A 27731-nucleotide genomic window follows, 5' to 3' on the forward strand; every position below is an offset into this window, starting at 1 on the left:
ATTGGCATGATGCTGTTGAGGCTTTTACTTTAGGGGTGATTCATATATTCATTTAAGTTTTTATATCATAAAGTTCTTCAGTCGTTTGCATAGAATCGATGTTTGCTCTTCACACACTGCACAGGAGACGTAACAGCACAATAATTTAATAAACGGCCATGACCAGCCAGCACACTCCACATAACATGTGAAAATTGTTTTTACTTTCCGTAAAATTAGTATGAACCCGTGGGCTGCGATTAAAGAATCATAGAATTATAATTGTAGTTAGTGAAAACGGGTGTTCACAGAAGGGTCACAGAATTCTTGTGTCACGCGCCGCCGGTTAAATGAAGACAATGACAGGTTTCAAAAGTAGTCACACCTCGGAGAGGTGTTAACTAGCACACAATTCCATGATAATACATCGACACGAATTGATAGTATACGTAAAGGAATAAAGTGCATGTTCAGTGATAAGTCCGCATGTTTACGAGCGTATTAATGCACCCTTACATACCTCCACCCAAGGGACACTCAAACTTATGTCAGTGGCGGATCCAGGGGGGGCAGGGCCCCCTCCAAATGCATGACGATTCATATCATCTGGATTACGCATAACTTCTCTGCGATTTACCATAGACCCTCCAGTAGACTGGAGGGTCTATGGATTTACGCTCCGTAATTTTAAGCGTAGCTTGGCCCCCTCCAATACATTTGCTTGATCCGCCACTGACTTGTGTATATAGTGACAACCCAAGGGACACTCAAACCTGTGTATAGTGACAACCCAAGGGACACTAAAACCTGTGTAGGGACTTCATTAGAATGATCTTTATAGACAGGTGGTCTTCATATGGAATTTTGATTATCTGATGATGGATTGCCTGCACATTGTTTACTTAATTTTATTTGTATTGAACAAGTCGCATTTAGAGGCTCCACTGAAAACAGTTAAGCGATATATAAACAGCAAGCAATACACAGCAACAACTTAATAACTTGATAGAAACCTATATTGGTTGTTTTTAATCCAGCTGTTATATTGAATTATTGTTCTGAAATTCATTGAAGTGTGGTAGAAAATAATTTTATTTCATCAATTTATTTGCTGCACTAATTGCATTATATTATGTTTTGCTCATTAATGCTGACTGTTTATTAATATTCATCTTCACTGTGGTTATGCAAATTAATATGTTCATTCAAAAATGCTGAATTACAATCATTTGGCGCAAAATACTGTAAACAAAAAAACACACTATATAATTCCACAATGATAAATATATTTCATATATTAAAATAACTAGCCATTTTTAAAGTCGTTATTTTAATTAAAATCAGTACTTACTTTCATTTATATATGGTTTACAATTAATTTATCAATATTTAAATAATGTCACTGGTGCAGATGAAAACGAGTAATTATGCAAGAGTAATTCAATAGCAAATCACAAACTCACGTTTAAAATTGAAATTAAAAAATAATTACCACAAATTAATTATCATCATCCATGGATAACCTGAAATTAATGCACAATGAATTTTATTAAGGCATGAATGTTTTTATGGAAAGTATAAACTATAAAACATTCACCTTGATACAATACAGTTTAATTTAGTTCGCTGGTGCAGGCTGCATGCTATAAATAATAAAAAGAAAAGTCATTCGCCACTGTGTCGTTAGCGGCGTTGTTTATAAAACGCGACTAAAATACGGCGGAGACATACAGTCGTGGCTATTCGGTCAACAGTCTACATGGCATCATCGCATTTCTCTCGACTTTAAATTCCTTCAGAATTTTACACATAACCTCATGACTATAGGAGTTATTTGTCATCATCGGATTATATAGGAAAATAAACGGAAGAATGGATGTAAAATAACTGTCCTTATTCGGGTTTATTTGAGAACATAGTTCAGCGGAAGGATAACACGATAAGGTTATTATTGTTCTTCCACATGGGATCGTATAATCTGCTTGTCGGCAGATGCTCTGAGTTTTGTCGTTTATTTGTCAAATTGGTGTAATTTGAGCAACGTTTGGCAGCTGATCGTTGGTAAGCATTATTGTGAGATAACTATGGTTGCCGTGTATCTAGATAAAGCACGATTGAACTCATCAAAATTCATGTTTCCTTTCTCCCTCGCACTTCCGATTACCGTGTGTGGCTGTTGTGTGCGTGAACTCGTCGCGCCACCTTCCACTACATCGTACATGTTACTAGTATTACGTAACATCGGCGTCCTTCTTCCATGTTGCGTTCCTGGTTGTATGAAGTCGTTTAGATGCTATTATGCCATCCAGCCATCAATAATGTAAGCTGCTCTTCGTTTAAGTGTACGAACGAGCAAACGATCTTGACACCCTGGTCTGTTATTGACTACTAGTTGCACCCACTGCCGTGGTTGTATCAGGAATTACATCAGTCAGGGCTATTTACCATCAAGCAATTACGAATGTCTGAATCTGCAGTTCCCTATTTTACTAAAAGACAAACAATATCATTTTTAGGATAGATTTTTTGCTAGTTTGATACATCTTATATCGACTTGAATTCATGATTTACTCTGCTTGTTTTAATATCGTTCGCAGCACGGCCTTGTATGTTTATAAATACTCGTGCCTCTAGTGCTTTGTCAGCGGAATATTGCTTCCATGTTCTTTTGTGTTGAGATAATTATACTGAATCACTGGTTTGTTTAAACACTGCTTTCACCTTGTCCAAATGGGATGAATGATAAATGTCTTGTATTACAGGGAAACCCCTACTGCCAGTGATCGTGTACCCTGGAGAAAACATACTCTAGCGACTCTGCAGTAATATGAAGGCTCAGCAACTTGTATGTGGCTGCTGGGGTTAAAATTAATTGGACTGTAGTAGTAATATATAGGTGTGTTAATGAAATAATAGTGTCCCAACTCTTCAACACGTATGTCTATGAGGACCACAAAATATTCTGAGTTTAAATATATAATATAATATTGAAGCCACAAAACTGCAAAAGTACATACGATGTAATATTTACATTATAGTCCTATACTAAAGTATTTATACATCTGTCACCGTAACGCGCTAAGTTACAGCAGTTAATGATGTATCCCTGGGAGGAAAAGATGTGAAAAACAACATTGAATAAATCTGCCTTCAAAAATTTAATTTCCAACAAAACCCAAAACGAGTGTCAACCAGATAATGATATGTCAATCCAATTTATCGCCAACTAAAAACTAACTTGTTTCACACTCTTTCCACTTAAATAATCTATACTAAAGTGCTGTGATACCCGACAACAAAATTTTGCTATCTGATGGCCAATTTGTACAACAGTTGCCAGGTAGGTGTGGCAGCACTTTCAGTTGATGTTTGATGCGCAACTATAAGTGTACACAACTATATGTGTACTTGCACATAATTTACAGTACAGAGTCGCATTTATCAAAATTAAGCGTTATTTAAGGCCCATAAGGGATAATTGTATAAAATTTGATAACAAAATTTGCTCGTTTAGGTATCGTGGTTCAAAGGTTATTGCCAGTTTGCCCTCGAACAAACCAAAATGGAGTCCTCCAAAATCAAGTTGAGACGGCTTTTCCACTGTACTAATCATCATATTTCAATAAAACTTGGTACATAGATGTCATAGGACACTGCACAAACCTGATAGTTTTTAGGGTAATATCAGTACATATTAATTATCTAATTTGCATAAATAATTTTGATATTTCAAGTAGTAGTCATCACATTTCAATGAAACTTGGTACATAGTTTTGGGGTAAATATTTGTGCATATTAATTACCTTATTAGCATAATGAGTTAATTTTCAGCTTTTAGCCTGATATCTCAAGTACTAATCATATTTCAATGAGACTTGCTACATAGATCTTCTAAGACTATGCAGATTAGTTTTAGGGTAAATAATTGTGGATATAATTAGTTAACTGTTTCTATGAATGTCCCACTGATATATAAAGAACAACGAATTGGATTTTGAGTATTCATCATCACATTAAAATGAATCTAGAACTATGCAGAAACCGAATTAGTTTTTGGTAAATATTTATGCATATTAATCACCTAATCAACATAACTAATTAACACTGATATCTCAATTACTGATCATCACATTTGAATAAAATTTGGTACATAAATGATCTAGGACAATAGACAGGCCTGATTAATTTTGGGTTAAAATTTGTTCATATTAATTCTCTAATTAGCATAATAATTCATAATTTTCTTGTTCTGTTCTGTTCATATTAGTTACCTGATTTACCTAATTAGATTTCAGTTTTCCATCAATATCTCGTGTACAAGTAATTTTGAATTAATTGTGTCTTCAATACTCTCAGCAGACAGGAGTTCTTTCTAAGCTTTCTTTGATTTTGTTCATATAATGTGAATTTCATTTTACTAAATTACAAATTCTATAACTACAGTACCCATTCTACTTGGTCATGTTATTTAGTGGGTGGGCTTTTAGCCGAGCACCACCCTTGAAAAACTATTTAAATGACAATTTTCGTTCACCATGTGTTCACCAAATGTTCACAAAAAATAATCACATTTTATTACAATATAATTTACCGGTACATATCACCAAATTCATAGTGTAGAAATTATTAGGGTCTGTGGAAAATATAATCCAAGCCAAGAGCTTTATTATTATATTTGAGGTTGGATGTTTTCAATTGATCCAAACTTTATTATTATATTTGAGGTTGGATGTTTTCAATTGATCCAAACTTTATTATTATATTTGAGGTTGGATGTTTTCAATTGATCCAAACTTTATTATTATATTTGAGGTTGGATGTTTTCAATTGATCCAAACTTTATTATTATATTTGAGGTTGGATGTTTTCAATTGATCCAAACTTTATTATTATATTTGAGGTTGGATGTTTTCAATTGATCCAAACTTTATTATTATATTTGAGGTTGGATGTTTTCAATTGATCCAAACTCCTGATGCAAAGAAATTTCCATCATGTTTTTCTGCTTGATTTGACCTGCAACAAAGACCTCTGACCTGAATCAAGTCTGTTATTAACCAATCAGAATGCTGTAAAAAATAATCCAGCCAGAGAAAAGAAAGTAGAATGCACACGTTCATAGTTCAGATGACAGTGTCCTGTTTAACACATCACCATCCTAAAGCCTCCATGAATAATTTAATAGGAATAAAGAAAAAAACAATGCATCAGCAGTTGATGTTGTTGTTTTAATAAAAAACATGGCTGTTAAATCTACATTTCTTTTTTGCTGAATATTGGTTTATCCCAATATTGGCTAACTACTTGAGTTTTGACTAAATGGTTTGCTTTTTGAATTTCGAACGCCTACTCTGAGTGAATCTATTTTAACACTAGGGGGACAGTCATCAGACTTTCAGGAGCTAATCATCAACAGCCTTACAGTTGGATGGCAATTTTGGTTTGAAATGAAAAACCTGTTTCTCAACTTGACTTTTTATTTAGTTTCATGCTGTGTTCAAGATGGCTACGCCCTTATATTATGTATCAGTGAATTAATTGTATTTATCATATTATCACTTGTGCGGCAAATTACTGTGGTTGTCAGGCTAACCAGAGAAACGCATGGGAAAAGCATGATTATGAAATAAAGCCGCATTATTTGATAAGAATGGGGTGAGCAGATTTGTTTGTAAATTCCTTGTACTTATTTGGTAATTGTAAACTACCGTACTTTACATTATCACGTCTCACGTAACACAGTAAATCGCCTTTGAAATGGGGAATCCAGAAAACATGTACCAGGCATTGTAAAAGCATTTTATGTCCCCTACTGCAGTATAGACTCATCCATGTGGTCACAAGTCGGTGCCAGCGAGATTTTAAAGCCAACTGTTTAGTCAAAGAGACTTTGCTAGCGAGTTTGCAAATTGGCTGTCCCAATACTTCTGAGACTTGCTGTAACCATTCCTGAATATAATGATTCTATTTTATTTTTGCAGAATACAATAATGCTGTAACCCAGCAAGACAAACTCTCTATATTCGTAATATCGGAATTGAATCAAAGATGACTTCTTCACTTCTATTCCACCTATCAGCAAGGGAGAGAGAGTTAGATTTAGTGTTGTTAGATCATTGCTATGCTAAACCCTGGAGTGCTCACCCTGATGCCAGCAGTGCTAAACCTGCTAGGACGTTGTTTGTACCGAGGACGTTGAGATTACGCGTTGAAAAGACTCGTAGCATGTAAGTGTCTTATTGTGTTAGTTTTGCTTTTTAGAGGCACATCTGAAATAAAAGTGCACATAAATTAGATTTATTATCTACAGGATTCTTAAACTTATTATATCTACATGCATGTATCCATGTAAAATTAAAAAAATGTGATATATTGTGTTTTAGGTTACCGTATTTATCCGGGTATAAGCCCAGGGTCCTGAACATGGAAAATTGCCAAAAAGAAGGAGTGGGCGTTCGCCTGGAGATCCCCAGCAAAAAAAAAGAAAATTCGCGAAAATTGACAACACGCAGATCGAACTGCGGCAGGGAATAGAACGGCAAATGAAAACGTGCAGTGGAAATAAATGAACAATGTGCAACACTAGAAGTAAAACAAAAATAATGTATTGCTTATAATGGGACAAATAAACCAGAAATAATAAAAATCAACAGTGAGGAATCATTTGAATTAGGATTTTCCCGCCGACAAACATGCCCAATACGCGTGAACTCAAAATGAATTAAAATGTCAGGGGTTAAACTGCGTAAAATGATTTCCGGTCTCGGCAAATTATGAATCAACTGTCATATAAGATCAATAATAATTTACAAATTCACACAGTAAAAATTATAAAAATGCATAGCTGTTTGAAAAAACTTCTCAGATCTTTATTTGTACGTTCATTGCCATCTTCGTCAAACTCAAAACCCTCAAATGTCCAAGTCGGCGTCACTGTAGCCGTCGAACAAAATCCCTACAACTTATTCCTGAAGTTCGTTGATATCGTCCCACACAATTTGGACATAGCACTTTTAATCCACGGATTTCGCAGTCTGTCTGCATGGCACTTTTCATTCATGTCTAATCATAATAAAGAGACAAGAAAAATGGGGTCGCTCTGCTGCGATTGCACACGATGCTTTTGTTTACAGTCTAGCAATCATCTTTGACCTTTATGCATCTGTTTTACTGATTGACTAAGAATGACATCACTACTAGTATTTCATCATAAAGGTGAAATCGTGACATTGCTTTCTTATCAGACTCGACGCTTATTAATCACGGTGAAAGTTATCATTCAGCAAGTTCCGGCGGTTGGAATGTCTCACTATATGGGTATCGCGGTGGACTTGAAATAGGAAGTGTTTTTTTTATCCAACGACAGAAGAATAGTTTTCATGACAGAAATGCAATAGTTGTGATAAAAGATGGTAAAAAAGTTGGCAGTCTTCGACGTTTATCAAGCCAAAATAACGTGATTTTAACCACTCTCCCAGGTACGGGTTGCTACAATATTGCAACATTGTTTTCATTGTCAACGATGCTAAAGCCGAACGAGTGCGACACTTGCTTAGCGGCTCTCTTATACGATTTGTTTGAATCGTTGCTAAGGAAGCACAAACCAAACAGCCGGCCTTTTTTAGGGCCACGACATATTTCAAAAAGAGAACTACCGTTTCTGCTTTAATATTTATTTTTATAGCTTGCTGACTGTTATGATTCTTAAAAAAATCCCTTGTTTTACGCAATTAACAATTTTTATAAGTATCACGACAGACTTCAAGAAAGTCAACTGTTAATACAACCACAGTCAATGAATAGAAAATAGTTATTTTGTGTGTAGAAAAAGACCCCCTGGGCCTGTGCCCGCATATGACCTCAACTTCTTTATTGTGTCAAAAGTAAGGGGTGGGCGTTTGTCCAGGCATGGGCTCTTACCCGGTAGCTCTTATTATGGTAACTCTTATTTGGTGAAGTCAACGTAATAGTACATGGTGGCTGGCAGGATAAAGGTTAATAGAATATATATATATTATTTGTGTTACTAGAGAGCCTGATGTAGCGATAGATGTGGTCGGTATTGCAAAGTCTCCTGGTATGCCTTATGACAGCAGTAAAGCAAGGTCTGTTATGAATGAATGTGAGAGACATGTTAACTTTGCCAGAACTACACCAGATGAAGGTCCAGAAGACTGGGAAGAAAGTGTAGCAGCTCTCAGGTATTAGTCATATGTCATAAAATAAAGGCCCTCTAACCTAGCTTGCATTGATAACATAGGTGGCCACCCAACCTACTTCACATTGATAACGGGAGGGCTTCCACAGTCACTTGGGGGCTGAAAATCAATAAATACTAATTTTCAAAAAAAAATCATCCGTATATAAATAAACAAGTTGTGAAACACGGCACCTAGTAAATCGACACCCTGTCGGTTTCAAATGTCGATTTCTTACCTTAAAATGCGAAATAAAAAGTGCAGAGGGGGTCAGGTGTTATGTTAATAACCATTGTTCATAATCGCTAACTTGGTTTTATTCAAAACTGCACAAATCCCGCGTTTTCTGATGATATCCGACGATTTCATGAACGAAAATGGCCAGCAGCCAGAATCAAGGGGGATTCGCACAGAGTTCTGGGAAAATCAAGTGCGCTTACTCATTTTCAGCCAATCAGGCGTGCCGTAACAGCGAGTATTTCCTTGATTTACCCAGAACTCTGTGCGAATCCCCCTTGATTCTGGCTGCTGGCCATTTTCGTTCATGAAATCGTCGGATATCATCAGAAAACGCGGGATTTGTGCAGTTTTGAATAAAACCAAGTTAGCGATTATGAACAATGGTTATTAACGTAACACCTGATCCCCTCTAAAATTTTTGTTTCGCATTTTAAGGTAAGAAATCGACATTTGAAACCGACAGGGTGTCGATTTACTCGGTGCCGTGTTTCACAACTTGTTTATTTATATACGTATAGCGGATGATTTTTATTGAAAATTAGTATTTATTGATTTTCAGCCCCCAAGTGACTGTGAGGGCTTCCTAATTACACTCGCATTGATGACTGCTGTATGACAGCCTACGAGCATAAAAGACAGGCCTTCTAACCAGCTCACATTGATAAACAAGGGGCCCCTTAACTTAGCTCATTTTGATGACTGCTGTATATATCATTTACATGTGATTTGGCTGAAGTCACAATTAGTAAAAATGTGAGTCCCACAACAAAAATATAATGTATTTACAGTATTAGTAGTCTATTGACATTTAAAACTAATAGCTCAGTGTTATCAACTCTGACAGTAACTTTTATTGTGTTTGACCAGCTTCTCTTGGTAGTTTATTATCATCGTAGTCATTTATTTATTTGCTCTGTTTTATCATAGGATTGGATGGACAGCTCAACAAAATAAACTTTTTAATAAAGTTGTGAAAGCATTGAATACCGATAGACTTGCAAGATTAACGTATGAAAATGTAAGTGTCATCCTCTTTGCATTACTGACACTGGGGGCGCTGTTTCAAATGTTATTTTCATCAGGTCAGCAAGTCTAAATAGCAGCTCGTGGTATTTAGTTACTGTGTAAAATACTTTATTTTCGAGAGTTTTGTATGGAATTTATTTTCACAGATTTTTGATGAGTTAACTGTAAAATATAGAAATAATGGTATACTGTAAACATGTTTAAGGTAGAGATGCAGTTTATTTGGCTTGCTTTTTAATTGAGTAATTAGACAATGAAGATGGTATTATATATCCAACATGTTATATATTTTCTGAAAGCTTATTATACAAACTTTGTAAAACTTGTCTTTATTTTAAATATCCAGAATGCGTTTTTGATTTTGGGTCAAAAATATGCTTTTTTGGACAAAAGTGGTTTAAAAAAAATTAGCTTAAAAACTTCAAGTCCGTTTGTGGGTAAAATTACATCACTGGATACCTTGGTATACTACTAATTCAAATGCGTCCACTCATCTCTCTAACGGCTTTCAAAGTCGCACAGCATGACCTCAAAGTTCACTCTTTTCTATTTTTGCATAATTTATATATCCATGTTAATTGCGGACTTGTTATTTTTGTTCCACTCGCCGTAATAAACTGTCCGGACGCATTTTGAAGGGGGAACACCTTGTCAATAATGTGTGAAAATTTCGAGGCAAATGGCCAAAGCGTCTATCAGCTATTTTAATTTAAAACCCAAGAATTCACCAAAAATAGAAGACGAGAAAAAGGCTAATTTGCATATTTGCGCGTTAAACCGGGAATTACTGCTTTGTCATACTTTGTCATACTTTCTAGACTATTGAAATTGAAAGTTAACGTATAGACATAGACATTTTATGTAAAATCGTTGGACCAGAACAACTGCTCTTGAATATATAAATCAGAAACACGTCATTCATACCAGTGTTTTGGTGGGGTCGGTAAAAATACGTGTCAATGCCCAGTAAACATTACGTCATCTCATGAATTATTAAACAGGGGGCGGTCCTAGGAAGGTGACCTTTTATCACGATCAAAACATCATGGCTTCTCTTCGATGTATTTTCAATAAAAAATCTACGAGTATTTCAGAGCCTATGGTTTACCGTGAAGAGTACAAAGTGGGATATTAAATTATTTATCCTCGATGATTTTTATGTAGTATTGAGAACCAACTCCAGGAAGCGAACGCACAATAATGAATAATCGCGTAATCCCAGAATCGAAACGCGAGGCACAGAGTGTTCAGCGTTTCCAATCCCATTTTCCCCACTGCAACATATTTGCTAAAAGAAATATTTAAATTCTGTTCGTTTTTTAAGGAGGCAATTTTTTATTTTTTCCGATTTTGGTAACGCCTTATTCAGGGATTTTCTAAGACAGTCGCAGACAATCAGCGCACGGATGTACGTACAAAACATGCTTTTGTACTACCGGCGACGGTCGCCTGCAAGAAGAGAGCTCCAGCTCCAAACGTAAAAGTTTTAAAATTTCAACCAGTTTTAAATAATTAGTGTTGGAAATCTTACATGTTTTAAGAGTGCAAAATTAAGGTGCATTTTCGAGCGGTCGAATTTTTCTGAATAGAAATCAGCAAATGAAAAAAATAGGAGTGCTAAACAGTGTGTTCGTTAGTTTAAAAAAAAATGGAATGTCTGTCAAATTGACGTAAACTTCCCCATTTTTCACGGAAAAAGCAAAGGTCGTGGCCGAGTTGCAGGCTAAAAAACTCAAAAATCAAAACAAAATCATCAATCAGTAAGTATTATGACAAGGAAAACAAAACATCAGACGCGGAGAAGCGGTCAGCGCGTCAAAAGAGTTGTTAATGTATCAAGTTACCTCTCTCTGTGATTTATTTTTCATTGAAATTATTTGCTTGTTTTCAATTAATTTTAATTTTTAATTTTGTCAGTTGTTTGCTTCATTGAATTAAACAGAGTTCGTCCGGTTGCAAACAAAGCTGTCTCGCACCACCTAGCAAAACTTGTGAATGATCGGAAAGTTTGTATCTCCCCGACCCAGTGCAATATATCCGGTTAGAATCAAAGCTCACGTGTCCCTTATTTTAGGGACCAGATTCTGCCGTAAATTCGGGATGGGATTTAGAAAAAAATAAAATAGGACTTTTAAGGTGTATTTTGGCGTCATTTTCGGACATTTCAATCATTCCTGATGCCTAAAACAGAGTCTTAAGTTTTACCGTAGTCATTGACGCCTATTCAAGAGTATGATGTTTATTGTGACTAGCGTGAATGGGTAAGCTTCGTTTCGATCATGAGCTGTTATCACTGTAAACAATGTTAAATTATTTTTCACATGCTCAGTTTATTTTTTGTGAACAATTATTTAAAAATAAAATCTCTCAGTCAATCAGAAACTCGGATTCACGCCTTCAGGGAAAGTCACGTTTGGACGCTCACATCGATTTTGTTTTTCGTTCAACGGGCTGATCCCTTCAGTGTAGCTTTTGCCTCTTCCGACGTAGAAATCATCTGAATCTTCTTTCTACCTCTCTTTCTTTTCACACCACGCATAATGTAATGATAAAAATTAGGAAAAAACGCTGAGGAAATATAATGTTTGGTTTGCTAGCGAGCGATAACTGATTTGAGAATAATTGCACATGCGCGTGAATTGAATGAACCGTACAATCTTGATTTGCATATTGTCAATCAAAGGTCCTGTTATTTGATTACTCATGCAAATTAGGCAATTGGACATAAACATTGCCACGTGAGAGTGTTTTTTATTTTTAATCAGAAAATAACCAGCAATTTTAACGGTGTTCTAATAAGAATTCATTGGTCAAATTTTCACAGAATGTTCTTTAGATAAAAATCTATATAAAAAACGAAAAAAACTATTTTTGATTGAAATTCACAAATAAACTGCATCTCTACCTTAAATAGGTACATGCCATTTTAGCTAATTTGACTCCATGCATGAATTAACTGAATCTTAATTTAATTAAAGTGTCAACAATTTCATTGTAAGAATATACTTTATTTTAAATTAGTGACTTCTTGAATTAGCGAAATTACAGATTAGCTGAAATAACATGCTAGCTAAAAAGACATGTTTTACAGTATTCACTTGATTTTATTGTAACTGATTTATTCCTTCAGTAAATTAGCAAAAGTAAATTCTAAGTGAAAATAAGGTAAAATTACAGTACAATGTTCTCGCTAGATGGTATACAATTGTAACTAGTTTCCAATCAAAATCATATTTAACAAAAAAAATTAATAAAATTTGAGTAAAAGTAGTTTTGATATTCAATGTTTAATTGCTTGTATGACATGTTTTACGTTCCAGACAGGCCAAAACTGGCTACTATTACCGATAAATCCCATTATCAACAGCAGTTAGAATTTTATCCAAAGATGCAACACAAAACCGCCCCTTTTGAGGCTGTCTCTCTCGTAACAAGAAGATCTTGATAACCTCATTGTCAAACAAGAATTATATGCAATAATTTGAATGTGTTTATTGAAGCAAATTTAGTGTCATGTGACTTCATTTATTTCAGACGAATAACGAGCCAGTATTACGAAGAGTACATGTTGATAAAACTACAAGGAGAGTACGTCAAGCGCTATCCAGTGTCTCATGGGTGAGTGACAACTGAACGTTCATATCTAAGACAATGCATGGAATACAGTAGAATTCTGTATGTTATACCTGTTTCACGCAGATTAGATTAGAACACTGGTGTTCGCATTGTCTCTACAACGGTGTATTTCGTTTGCGATCACACAACATTAAAAACACCAACATAATTTTATATTAGGCCTGTGTAGCACCCCCTCTGTAGTATGATCTGTGTTTGAACATATTCGTACCCTATCACTACGATTTTAATTTTCATTTGCTCCCTTGAATCTTGACTTCAAAGGTTTTGCTCTTTGACGGCACAGTTCTGCGGGTTTATCTCGCCCCAATTCTTTGGCTTTTTGTGCAATCCTGTAAACCTGGCTATCATGGGAGGTTCCGTGTATCAATCTCAAAATACTTTCCTCTTGTCAAATAGAAATTAGTAGCAGGACTTCATTATTATACAATTATTCCGAGACTACTCGTTCCACTGACCAGAGCGGTATGTGTATCACTCACCGTCATGTTGTTGCTATGGACGTATACATGAATTTCCGATAGAGGGTGTTTGTGCCACTGTTTATGCCACTGTGCGTGTTCACATACACTTTTGTTCAGAATTTAGGTCTGAGCTCGGACTCTGGTCAGAAAGTTTATGCCGGTGTAAAATTCACCATTTTTACACCGGTGTAAACTGGTCACACGATAAAAATAACATCGTCGTTAAATTTACGGCGTGTGCTACAACGGCGTAAATGTTGCGTGTGAACCAGGTATTACATTGCATAGAATACAGTTGAATTCTGTATGTTACATTGCATGGAATACAGTAGAATTCTGTATGTTACATTGCATGGAATACAGTAGAATTCTGTATGTTACATTGCATGGAATACAGTAGAATTCTGTATGTTACATTGCATGGAATACAGTAGAATTCTGTATGTTACATTGCAATGGAATACAGTAGAATTCTGTATGTTACATTGCATGGAATACAGTAGAATTCTGTATGTTACATTGCATGGAATACAGTAGAATTCTGTATGTTACATTGTCACAATATTGTGTGTGTTATGTATTCATCAAGTCAGTTAAAATGTTTTTGGGACAATTGTGTTATAGAATCTATTTGTTCTGGGTGGCAAAATAATGTAGTACTGTAAAATACTTTATTTTAGCTGGAATTTATTTTTGCTGAAAAGACTTTTTGGGTGTTTTGTATAGAATTTATTTTTACTGATTTTTGAAGAGTTGAATGTGAAATATAGGAAAAAAGGGATATTTGCTGAAATTTATTTTCACTAATTCAAAAATTAATTCCAACAAGCAAAAATAAAGTATTTTGAAGTAATCGTATAATCATTGATGCTGCATACATTTGTCCAATTTAAAGCAATTGTGATACAATACCACTTTACCTTGCAACCAGCTATTGACCTTGATGCCATATTTTACATAATTTAGTGTAATTTGTTGCATTCTGCATATAAAAAAAAAACAATTAATCCTATACCTGTAGTAATGGTAATGTTTACTCGTTATTGCAGGATCCTAAGTTAACACAGTGGTTACATATGACTTTAGTAGAACACCTGAGTACACCGTTATTGGCAGCGTATTTAGATGTATTGCAAACACTGAAATCTAAGGTATCTTGTATAGTTTTGTAAAGTACTAATAAACTTTATTTTGCTTTCATAAATTACAGTATTTGTTGCAACAATGTGTTGGATTATTTTCTAGCTCATAATTCTTCTTACAAGTTGACAAAGGTGTATAACAATAAAGCTAACTCAAAAGTGTACATAATGGGAGTCGTACATTATAGTATTCATGTCTTGACGACCCACAATGCCATATGCTAATCAGAAAATAAAGTACAAGCTGTAGAATTTACTTCAAATCTAATATGATATTGTGAAGAGACAATTATTATTATTTATACTCTTCAGCATGTGTGAAGTAACGCTAATTTTCTCTTGATTTCCATCTAATAAGTGAATGGGTAAATAGCTTAGAATGCTGTGGCCAAGAAGCGTGAACACATTACTCTTCTTTTGTATTAATATGCTTTTATTTGACGTCATAAGCACTGGGGAGAATTGCACAATTTTATTTCTACCAAGTTTAACATCAAACCGATCATGCTGATTCAGGACCAATGAAACACGTTAGAGTAAAACTATATCATCTAATAATGTCCAATAGTGACAATGACAATGTCCAATAGTGACAATGTGCAAATATGGGCAATGGTAGGGTGTAATACTACATCAAGGTGCTATGTGGTAGTGTTTGATTGGTTGAGTTATTTATTTTATTAGGTCCCATCTTTAATTGATAAAATGATCAGTTTAGCAACATCCAGATCAGGTACCAGTACTGAAGCACTTACGTTATTGTTAAAAAGACCATGGGATCCATCAATCAGTATGCTAACACAGCACAAACCAGTAAGTATTGAACATATACAGTTTATATGCTATTAGCAAATTTCTAGTTTTTGACTCCCATGTGCGAAGCACAAAATGGGAGTCTTTGCAGTTAGTGTGTCTGTATGTGTGTGTGTATGTGTGTATGTGTGTATGTGTGTATGTGTGTATGTGTGTGTGTGTGTATGTGTGTCCGACTGTTCCACTGCTATCTCAAGAACCATACATCGGTTTTTGATGAAACTTGGTGCATAGATGCTCTGGGCCAATGCGCAGATTTGATTAGGTTTTGGTAAAAATCCATGCTCGTTAATTACCTAATTTGCATGATAATTAGCTAATTTTTAGCTGTTCTATGACTGTTCCACTGATATCTAAAGAACCACTCATTGGATTTTGATGAAACTTGGTACATAGATGCTCTGAACATATGCGCAGATTTGATTAATTTTTGGTAAAAATCCGTGCATATTAATTACCTAATTTGCATGATAATTAGCTATTTTTTAGTGGTTCCATGACTGTTCCACTGATATCTAAACAACCACTCATTGGATTTTGATGAAACTTGGTACATAGATGCTCTGAACTAATGCTAGGTTTTGATTAGTTTTTGGTAATAATCCGTGGATACTAATTACCTAATTTGCATAATGATTAGTCAATTTTCGGTTTTTCCCACTGATATCTCAAGTACTAATCATCACATTTCAATGAAACTTGGTACATAGATGTCATACGACACTGCACAGACCTGATAGTTTTTATGGTAATATCAGTACATATTAATTACCTAATTTGCATAATTAATTAATTTTCAGCATTTGATATAAGTAGTTAGCATTACATTTCAATGAAACTTGGTACTTACATACTCAAGGACTATGCAGAGATTGATTGTTTTCGATAAATATTTGTGCATATTAATCACCTAATTTGCATAATTAGTTAATTTTCAGCTTTTCCACGGGTATCTCAAGTACTAATCATCGCATTTCAATGAAACTTGGTACATAGATCCTTTAGGACTATGCAGAGACCTGATTAGTTTTAGGGTAAATAATTGTGCATATTAATTACCTAATTTGCATAATTAATTTTCAGCTTTTCTACTGATATCTAAAGTACTAATCATCACATTTCAATGAATCTAGAATTATGCAGACCCAATTAGTTTCCGGTAAATATTTGTGCATATTAATCACCTAATTTGCATAATTAACCAACTTTCACACTGATATCTCAGGTACTATACATCACATATCAATGAATGTACATGGATGCTGTAGGACAATAGACAGACCTGAATAATTGTGGGTTAAAATCTGTACATATTAATTACCTAATTTGCATAATTAACCAATTTTAAGCTTTCACACTGATATCTAAAGTACCGTAAAAACTCCAAAATTTCGACCGGTTTTAAATAATTGGTGTTAGATATGTGACGTGTTTTTAGAGTCAAAATTAAGGTGCATTTTCGGACGGTCGAATTTTTCAGAATAGAAATCAGCAAATGAAAAAATGGGGATGATAGACAGTGTGCTTCATTAGTTTTTAAAAAATGCAATGTCCGTCAATTGACGTAAACTTCCTCATGTTTCACGGTAAAAGCAAAGGTCGTGGCCGAGTTGTAACTCAAAATCTAAACAAAGTCATCAATCAGTATTATGACAAGCAAAACAAAACATCAAGACGCGGAGAAGAGGTCAGCACAAAACTAATAGGTCAAAAGACAAAGCTGTCTCGCACTACCTAGAAAAACTTGCGAATGTTCGAAGTACAGGTACCCATTGGACAAAAGATGCATGGAAGTTTAGCAAACTATCTCCCCGACCCAGTGCAATGTATCCGGTTAGAATCAAAGCTCACGTGTCCCTTATTTGAGAGACCAAATTCTGCCGTAAATTTGCCCTTGGATTAAAAAAGTAAAATGGGATTTAAGAAAATAAAATGGGACTTTTAAGGTGTATTTTGGCGTCATTTTTCGGACATTTCAATCAATCCTGCCGGCTAAAATAGAGTCTAAGTTTTACCGTAGTCATTGACGTTTGTCTATTCAAGAGTACACGTGTATGATTTTTATCGTGACTAGCGTGAGCGGGTAAGCTTCCTTTCGAGAATGAGCTGTTATCACTGTGAACAATGTTAAATTATTCTTCAGATGACCAGTTTATTTTTTAAAAACAACTAATTTTTTTATTTAAAAAAAATCATGCCGTTTTCGCATCAAAATCCAAGCCAAAACATCGTACTACAACACCAATCTCTTCCGCATTGCGTTCAATAACATTAACATATTTAAATAAGCTATGGTAATTTGAACACGTTGGCATCATCCAGCTTTTTGATTGGTTAATTAGCGATTTGACCTATTTGACCTAAGAGAACATGGCGGATATCCTACAGCATCAAACGTTTATACGAGACCGGAATCATTCGCTTACGATGAAACTAAGTTGACTTTTATTTGTATTTCATAACCATTCAACAAATTTATTTTGTGTACATTATTATAATCACTACTGAGTACAGTAATAATCAACAATTCAGAAACGCAGCATGCCGAGATTTTTGTGTTCGTTTTTATTTCAAACTTCGTTTATTTAGAATATATTTTCGTTACCAATAAAATAAAAATCTCTCAGTCAATCAGAAACCCGGATTCATGCCTTTGAGGAAGGTCCCGTTTGAACGCTCACATCGTTTTTTTTTTCGTTTGTGGGAAAACTAAAACTGGTCGCAATTTTCGAATAAGAATGAGTCGGCAATTTTTAGTGGAATCGAAAATTTGGAGGTAAATAAAACACCGAAACCCGGCAAATAAATAGGCGATCGAATTTTTAGAGGGGTCGAAATTTTGGAGTTTTCACGGTGCTAATTATTCCATTTCAATGAAACTTAGTATAAAGATGCTCTAGGACAATGTACAAACCTAATTAGTTTGGGGTAAAAATCTGTTCATATTAATTCCCTAATAAGCATAATAATTCATAATTTTTTGGTTCTAATCACATTTCAATTAAACTTGGAGACATAGATTTTCTGTTACATTGCGCAGACCTCATTAGTTTTACACTCAAATCTGGTCATATTAATTTTCTGATTTGCATAATTAGTTTTCAGCTAAGTAATTTCGAATTATATTTAATGTGTCTCCAATACTCTCAGCACATGGGAGTTCTTTCTAAGCTTTCTTTGATTTTGTGTGTGTTGAGTGTGTAATAAACATAGACATAGGGTCATGGTCAATTATTGTGACTTTTGACCTTACTGGACCACCAAGTTTTTTCCAATCATAAGACTTAAAGAGTTTCAAAATATTGATAGTATTTTAGTGACTGTGTTCATGAACTTGCCTTTTAAACATCACCTGTTGAAAGCCTCCATGGATAGCCGATATGATTGGTATATAATGGAATCAGTATGCAATATGTTAATGTAATACAATCTATTCCTATCCCTAGTTTCCTGTATAGAAAATCTTCCGTAGACTGAACTTACGATGTAATCAGAAAAATGTTTCTGCCCTTGATTTAGAAACGTTTTCCCTTTGCAATAAATTATATTGCATCTATTGCTGCGTTTTTAATAATTAATATGTTCATATATATTGTATCATTCAACCTTTGTGTGTTATTTCCATAGAAAAAGCTTCCCGGGTCACCATTGTTGCTCATAGCTCCAAGTGGTCCGACTCATCATTCTCATACATTATCAAGACGTATGAGATTCTGGAATTCACAGTTGTCTAATCTTGGTAAAGTTATCCCGGTCACTATGCATACGGTGAACGGTGGATCCGGAGTTGGTATCAGTCAGTGCTTAGAACACATGATTGGAGCTGTTAGAACTAAAGTCTTGGAAGTAAGTGATGTTGTACACCATGGATGTCCTTGTATTTTAAGATAAAATGTGTGCTCATCTCTAAAAGAAAAAGTCGAATATATTTCTTGACAAATTTATAGAAATAAATGCTTGGATTTCTGCAACATTTAAATGGACATTTTACATGTTTCCAAAACCATAGATGTGATGATGTTTCCAAAAATTAACTTATTTACTGATCACATGAGAGTGAACAAAAATTATGTGTACAAATCAGGTAGTTTTAGCATTTAGATGCGACATGATAGTAATTTTGATCATAAGTGAATACTGAACTTATGTTATTCTAATCTGTTTGTACACTTAGCTGCAGAGTCATTTTCCAAATAGACCGGTGGTGTTGATTGGATGGTCAGTTGGTGCTCTTGTTGCTTCACATGTAAGTACACACATTTCATAAATGGAGTGAAACAAACATCACTGCTGTAACAAATCTTCAAATTAGCATACTCGTGAGTCAGAGATGTTTTTCCAAGTAGATAAAAAAAAAACTTTAGCAGCCTTGGTTTGTTTTGGGATCTACAACCTGATCATTAATTATTCATAAATGGTAATGTAATCTAAATTGGCAAATAAGCTTTGGATTAACAAACATCTTACGGATAATGCAGAGATCTAGTGCAGTCTTGGTTTGGTTTGTCACAGGGTCTGTGTCTTATTGAAGAAAAAGAAACTTGACAAACATGATGGCGGTCTCCAAAATAAGCATGTACGTGCAGTTCAAAATGGGATTAGTTCAGGTGTAATTTCACATAATGATTTTGCACTAACAATGCAGTATGCAATTATATCAAATGACGCATATCTGAGTGTATACTTTTCAATATTTTCATGAAAACTTTATTATTATATATAATTTTCCCTGTTTCTAGTAATTATTTAATGATATTAACAGTAAATGCCAATGAAAAAAATGTTGCACTGTGCAAACATCAAGTTCATTAATGGTTCCTATTTCCATCACCCGCTAATGATTTCTGCATCTGACAACAAAGGAAAGTGTTTAAATGTGGCGGCAATGATCTACAACACATGGCAGTATAAATAAAAAGCTTTCTGATTGGTTGCCTTTCTCAAAAAAGAAAGGCAAGTCATTGTTTTTCAAAAGTCCATCCTGGTCTTAGAGGACGGGCGGTTGGGAGTCTTTGCAAATAGACATGGAAACAATGATTGTAATTTAGTTAAATTTTGTTTGGGTAATCACCATAAGGTAGTGATGTACAGGATCTAATGACTAGTGCTATTTGATGGTCGTCTGTATGTTAGTTGGTTTCCTTAAACCCTTTGGTTAGAGAATTATTAATTAAATAAAATTTGTCTAATGGAAATTGTGTTGTACAAATACAGCTATGGATTGATAGATACATTACCTGTTTATCAAATTACTTTCTGCAGGTTGCATTGGTAGAATCTGTCAGCTCTGTTGTATGTTTAGGATTTCCATTAATGGGCATTGAGGGCGGTAGAGGGGTAAGTTACCTGAATTGTCTTATCATGTTTGTTCTGTATCATGTTTCTGTATTAATTACTTTTTGCGAGAGACAATTTTTTGAGAATTTTACAAATCAGTGAAAATCACAACATTTTATAGCAGTGAAAATGTTTCTTGAGTCCTCTGATGCGACATGTCAGCAACTTTTATGAAATATTGTCTTTTTGAAAGCTATGCAATCCTGAAGTCATAATTGTGAAAAATAAGGAGCTGAGTCAATACTGTTTTGTGGGTACATAATTACATTGTGTGTTATAGAATATTATAATAATTATGGTCAATGAAAGTACAAAAATGACAAATCCTGGCTAAAACAAAGTAACTAATGAATTATCCACTGGGGGCACTATTCTGATCTACTTGCAGGATGTAGAGGATCCATTACTAGAAGGTAAGACACCAACCTTGTTTGTTATTGGACAAGAATCCAGTGTGTGTAACCAAGATGACATCGAAGACTTGCGGGAAAAAATGAAAGCAGAGTCAAGTTTAGTGCTTGTCGGTGGAGCAGATGAACATTTACGTTTAACAAAAGCTAAGAAGAAACTGGAAGGTGTGACTCAAAGTATGGTTGACCGATGTATACAAGTGCGTATATTTATATTAATTGTCAGCAGGGCTTTGGATCCTATTCTGATTTGTTCTTCTTTTTCTTCCACCATTTAGTTGTGAGCTTTTTAGTCCCCGTTCGGACGCAGTCCGAAAACGGGGACTTATGTTTTGCCCTGTGTGCGTCCGTGCGTCCGTGATCACCTGTATCTCGAACATGCATGGACCGATTAAGTTCAAACTTCACTCATACATCACACATTATATGGGACATATGCACATGCATTTTTTTCATGATCCGATTAACGATAGCCGAATAGCGGCCATTTTAAGGCCGAAAATGCATCAAAATCGCACATTTTCACCATTCCGGACCCGGATCTCAGTTATGCATGGACGGATTTTGTTCAAATTTGGTACATACATTAAACATAATAGGACCTTGATGCACGTCTTTTTTTTTTTTGGATCGGGTTCGAAATGGCCGACTGGCGGCCATTTTGTTTTAAAGAATTCAGTTCTGGATCCGTATCTGAGACATGCTTGGATTGATCGAGTTCAAACTTCACACACACAAGGTACATCATGTCACAAATATGTATGTGCATTTGTTTCATGATCTCATTAACGATAGCCAAATGGCGGCCGCTTTAAGGCCGAAAATGCATTGAAATCGCACATTTTCACCATTCCGGACCCGGATCTCAGTTATGCATGGACGGATTTCATTCAAATTTGGTACATACATTAAACATAATAGGACCTTGATGCACGTCATTTTTTTTTTCGGATCAAGTTCGAAATAGCCGACTGGCGGCCATTTTGTTTTAAAGAATTCAGTTCTGGATCCGTATCCGAGACATGTCTGTATTGATCAAGTTCAAACTTCACACACACAAGGTACATCATGTCACAAATATATATGTGCATTTGTTTCATGATCTCATTAACGATAGCCAAATGGGGGCCGCTTTAAGGCCGAAAATGCATTGAAATCGCACATTTTCACCATTCCGGACCCGTATCTCAGTTATGCATGGATGGATTTTGTTCAAATTTGGTACATACATTAAACATAATAGGACCTTGATGCACGTCTGGCGGCCATTTTGTTAAAGAATTCAGTTCTGGATCCGTATCCAAGACATGTCTGGATTGATCAAGTTCAAACTTCACACACACATGGTACATCATGTCACAAATAGATATGTGCATTTGTTTCATGATCTGCTTAACAATAGCGGAATGATGGCCATTTTAAGGCCGAAAATGCATCAAAATCACGTATTTTCACAATTCCAGAACCGGATCTCAGTCATGCATGGATGGATTTTGTTCAGATTTAGCACAATGTGTTGTACATATGCAGGTGCATTTCGGTCATGATCTGCTTTGAATGTATATGTCACTCAAATATGAACGGAACGGGGACGTGTCATTGACAATGACTTGTTGTTTTCATGAACCATCTGACTTTCAAAATTTTGATTTGTTCTGGTTTGGCAGGCATAGTAGATTGAAATTAAACTGCACATGGCTATTTGAAAAATTTGTGAGTGTCTAGGTAATCTGAATTTGTTGTGGCATATACTATACAGCTTATGCGCAATAAATATAACCAATAAAAACTATATATATGGTTATGTAATACTATTGTATAGTGGTTTCATAAATAACTGCATGCTTATGGATAGTACTGCAAGTAACAACCTGTCCCTTGATTTGAAATGGATGCTCTCCACTCAGACATTATCAGGTCATACAATAACTCCCCTCACCTTGGACCCCACTGACACTGCTTGTGACGAGTCTATTGTATGCACTACTTTGAATTGATGTGATATTGATATTTGACTGTAACTTTATTTTCTAGTTTGTTTGTAAATAATTCTGTCGTTGTTAGGTTCAAATTAATTTTTTTGTTTTGTGTCTGACAGGACGAAATTGCAGAGTTTCTGGCTGGCGTTCTTGCAGCTGAAGTAAATGCTCCAGACACACCTGAGTTCGACTCTGATTTGAAAAAAATGAAAAAGAAGAGAAAAGTATCTCGGGATTTATCTGCTGAAATGGGATACCATGGTTTGCAGTCACCTCTGATGAAATCTAAAAGACCTGCTGGTCCCCTCAGTGAGGTAAAGTATTCATTTAATGCTAGTTTCTACTGCTAAAATTGTTACAAGTATCATAAAATAGATCCCCTCCACCTCCCACTCCGTCTACTATCTGAAGGCAAGAGTGTTGTCCCAAAGTGCTGTGATGATTATTTCACAAAACAACACTTTGGTCACTTTCATTCATTATATCGTGTTATTTTGCAGGGTGTGGCGTCTCTTCCATCAACACCAAAGACTGCTAAATCATCGGCCACCAGAGCACCACCAACTGTTGATCCCCACAAGTATCAAACACAACAACCAGTGTTTTCCAAGGAGTATGCTGCCTTTGTGGCAAGCATGAAACAACAGCAACAAGCCGTAAGGGAAGCACGTGAGGCTGCAGCTCAGGCACAGGCTGGAGGTAATCACTAGATGTAGAATAATATTAATAATACGAGTGTCCAGGCTTTGAAATTACAAGGTCAATTATGCTGTAAATTTTTAAATATATATAAATAATTTTTCAGATAATCATAAAGTTTACTGTCATTGTAGGTAAAGCCAAGATGTCTGCCTCAAAGCGTAAAAGAAGTCCAATTGTTAGCACTGGTGGACCAACTGCAGCCAAGCGTAAACCACCTCCAAAGCTACCAGTGAAAACTGCTGAAATTGTAAATACAGCCACTGCTTTGAGTAGTCCAACTAACCAACATTCACCTGTCATTGTACCTGGAGCAGCACAGTTATCAGGATTGCTTCAAGGAGCAGCGGTCGGTGGTCAGATACCGCCTACCTCACTCGCACAGCCTGCAACGACCACGAAGACATTACCCAAACTGCAACAACTTGGAGTAATAAGCACTCAAGCATCTCATAGTAGTATACTACAGGGTTTGAGTTTCAGTCTACAGGGTGGAAACCTACCCGCATCGTTAGCCAGCGTGCTGCAGAATCAGGCTTCATTGAGTGGATTACTGACAACCATAGCAACACAGGGTGAACAGAAAACCACTATTACAGTGCAGGGATCCCTAACTCGTCCATTACCAGCACAGCTTACACAAGTCCCAACTACTGGATTAGCTGCTAGTGCACGCATCGGATCAAGCATAGGAAGTCTCTCAAAACCTGATCCTATCAAACCTGCTATACCAGGATTGGCAACGATTCGAACGACGTCTGCACCGATGCGTACAATAACTCTGACTACAACAACTGGAACAACACAGTCTTCATCCCACATACATCATTTGTTAACAAGCTTCCCAAAATCCCATTCAAGTCCAGCATTAATACAACTACCGACTGCATCTACTATACCAAAAACACTACCAAATCAAGCACGTCCCCAAACTATCAATACAACCAGTACAACATCTGTTACCATAGTAACATCTACTAAAACAACTTCCACATCTACTAAAACAACAACTGCTGGAAGTATTTTGGGATGTGTTTTAAAACAGAGTCCTAAATCTGCGTTCGTAGCGACTCAAAAACCTGATTTGACTCATGTACAGGCGATTCAAAAGCTACAGTTTCATGACTTCCCACTCACCACAGCCTCATTAACCAAAACCAGCTCTGGGGCAATTATAACACAGGCGAAGATCTTGAAACAGCTTGAAATAGCTCAGTTGAAATACATCCATGGAGGCAATGCAAGTAAACTATCTGTTATTAAACCAGCCAATACTGTTGCATCGTGTGTAATGACGACGACTCAAAGCAAGCCTATTAGTAGTACAGTGAGTCAGGGAAGAGTGCATCATACCGTACCATTTACCAGTGCTACCACGTCAGCCACGCAATCAGTTATATCAGGTGTTGGAACTACTAATCTCACTATACAGGGATCTTCAGTCAGAGATAACACAAAACCTGCATCAATAACCGCTTCACAAAAACTAACTGAGCTGAGCATAAGCAAGGCAGATGTGATTAAGCCATCAGCCACCATTACGCTAGCGAGAGCCGAGTTGGCAGCCCAAGCTCTACGCTCCTCTAACTCTAATGTTCAAGTAAGTCGTACTATACCGCCACCAGTCACAATGCCCGTCAGGCTTGTAACGTCAAGCAGCATCATCAAAAAGCAATTAATACAGCAACCTAGAATAATAAGAACAGTGAATGTAGTTGACAAACTTTCTACAGTTTCAAGGACTGCAACCCCTCCTGTCGTTGGAGTAGACCAGCCTGATGGTAAGATACGTCCCATCCTGATTGAGGTCACGAAGCAATCTAGTGTGGTAGACCCAAAGGTATCTACCATCAAGTTAATATCTACTCCTTCATCTTCACCAACTCCAAATATAAAAGTCACTAAGACAATTGTACAAAGCATCGCTTCACCAGTCGTGAAATCTATGTGTAATGCATCCACATTGATTGTAACACCGCAGAGTTCGTCAATGGTTGCAACAATGCCTAGTTCTTCGTTGGTTGTAACAACACCAAGTTCTTCATCAGTTGGGACAATACAACGTTCAAGGTTGGTTGGTACAACGTCAAGTTCTTCGTCAGTTGGGACAACATCAAGTTCTTCGTCAGTTGGGACAACGTTAAGTTCTTCGTTGGTTGGAACAACACAACGTTCAATGTTGGTTGGGACAACGTCAAGTTCTTCGTCCGTTTTGACAACGTCAAGTTCTTCGTCCATTGTGGCAACGTCAAGTTCTTCGTCGGTTGTGACAACACCTGGTTCTTCTTCGGTTATGACAACGTCAAGTTCTTCGGTTGTGACAACACCTGGTTCTTCTTCGGTTGTGACAACACCTGGTTCTTCTTCGGTTATGACAACGTCAAGTTCTTCTTCGATTGGGACAACGTCAAGTTCTTCTTCGATTGGGACAACGTCAAGTTCTTCGTCAGTTGTGACAACACCTGGTTCTTCGACAATGCCAATTTCTTCCTTGGTTGTGACAATGCCAGGTTCTTCGTCAGTTGCCACAACAATGCAAAGTTCTCCCTTTCCAATAACATCAACAACATCTAGTTCACCTACTCTGTCTTTAGCATCTGCTGCGTCGGTTGCCGCAGCGGTTTCATCTGAGCATGCATATGTGAGTACGTCACAGCCTGGAGCCAGCAACAACACTAGTAGAAACCGGACAGCTTCCGGTGGCATTGCTTCAACTAGGACAAGAAGAATAAGAATGCCAAGGCAATATTCAGAATAAACATAAAGACAATGTGTTACTCACGGTTATGTCACTGACGCATTCTTAGTCTTTGGGTTACTGTAAAATACTTTATTTTAGCTAGAATTAATTTTCACTAAAAATTCTTTTGGGGTGATTAGTATGAAGTTTATTTTCACTGTTTTTTGATGAGTTGAATGTAAAATAAAGAAATAAAGGTATGTCCGCTGGATTTTAGTTTCACTGAATTGCCTCTTCAGCAAAAATAAATTCCAAGTGAAAATAAAGTATTTTACTGTAATTAATCACAATGGGCATTACAAAAGTCATTGTAGGGTGTATAAGGGATCCTAAACTATGGAACTCAGTTTCTGTCAAGTCTTGCTGTTATGAGCAGCTTCCAGAAAGTTCTAGTCAAATTGCTTTTCCCATCTGCTTATTGGTTACATCAGCTTATAAGGTGGATATATGCGACTATGAATATTGATTTATGCCACAATTATGATAATAAATTGCATAGATGTGGAGATTTTGTTAATGAGTGTCTTAAGTATTTGAACTAAACAGATTTGGATTTCTACCGAGTTATCTGCATTACCATTAGCTTGGTTTAAAACAACATTTCTTGATTGACCTTGAGTGGTGACAATGTGCTGTGTTGAAAGGTCAATGAACTGTAACAATTATCATAGAATCCTTGCTGTATTTTCCATAACTAACCCCTACATGTATTCTGTCAGCCATTTACAGTTAAGTCTGGGGTCATGAAAGTGTTGATACAACTGTAAGAAAGTTGTAGATTTGATGTTTTATCTATTTTTGTTCTGTTCTATTGTAAAATGCCTCCCTCTATTCCATCTCTGTGTCGTTATGCTTTCTTTTGTGCGTTTACATTTGACGTATTTTACTATGTATCTGTAGTTTTGTTTTTCTAAATATATAACAATTATTTGTTGTTAAAAAAAGTGGTACCTGTATTTTGTAAATATGAATTATTTTCTATATTATGCAGCATTTATGATTGTGTTAATTTAATATTATTAAATTTGAAGCAGTTCTCAATTAAAAGGGCATGATTTTGTCTTAAAA

The 27731-nt window shown here is 35.9% G+C and overlaps 1 protein-coding gene across 1 annotated transcript; it reads left to right on the top strand.

Annotated features, from left to right (window-relative positions):
- Positions 1-1938: 1938 nt before the first annotated feature.
- On the top strand, positions 1939-27731 carry LOC100372400 (uncharacterized). The gene is made up of 14 exons (XM_085504203.1): positions 1939-2040; positions 5961-6206; positions 8010-8180; positions 9345-9435; positions 12978-13061; positions 14593-14694; positions 15370-15498; positions 19126-19344; positions 19673-19744; positions 20761-20835; positions 21224-21445; positions 23344-23538; positions 23725-23923; positions 24058-27731. The coding sequence occupies exons 2-14, from the start codon at positions 6028-6030 to the stop codon at positions 26679-26681; spliced, it is 4362 nt and encodes a 1453-aa protein (XP_085360329.1). The 5' UTR covers positions 1939-2040; positions 5961-6027; the 3' UTR covers positions 26682-27731.

Source organism: Saccoglossus kowalevskii, chromosome 10 (genome assembly GCF_978046115.1).
Source record: "Saccoglossus kowalevskii chromosome 10, keSacKowa6.1, whole genome shotgun sequence".
NCBI lineage: Eukaryota > Metazoa > Hemichordata > Enteropneusta > Harrimaniidae > Saccoglossus > Saccoglossus kowalevskii.

Coding starts and splice junctions, on each gene's coding strand:
- LOC100372400 (XM_085504203.1), top strand. CDS start 6,028: ATGACTTCTTCACTTCTATTCCACCTATCAGCAAGGGAGAGAGAGTTA. Junction 9,436..12,977: donor CAAGATTAACGTATGAAAAT/GTAAGTGTCATC, acceptor CATTTATTTCAG/ACGAATAACGAGCCAGTATT. Junction 21,446..23,343: donor TGGTTGACCGATGTATACAA/GTGCGTATATTT, acceptor TGTGTCTGACAG/GACGAAATTGCAGAGTTTCT.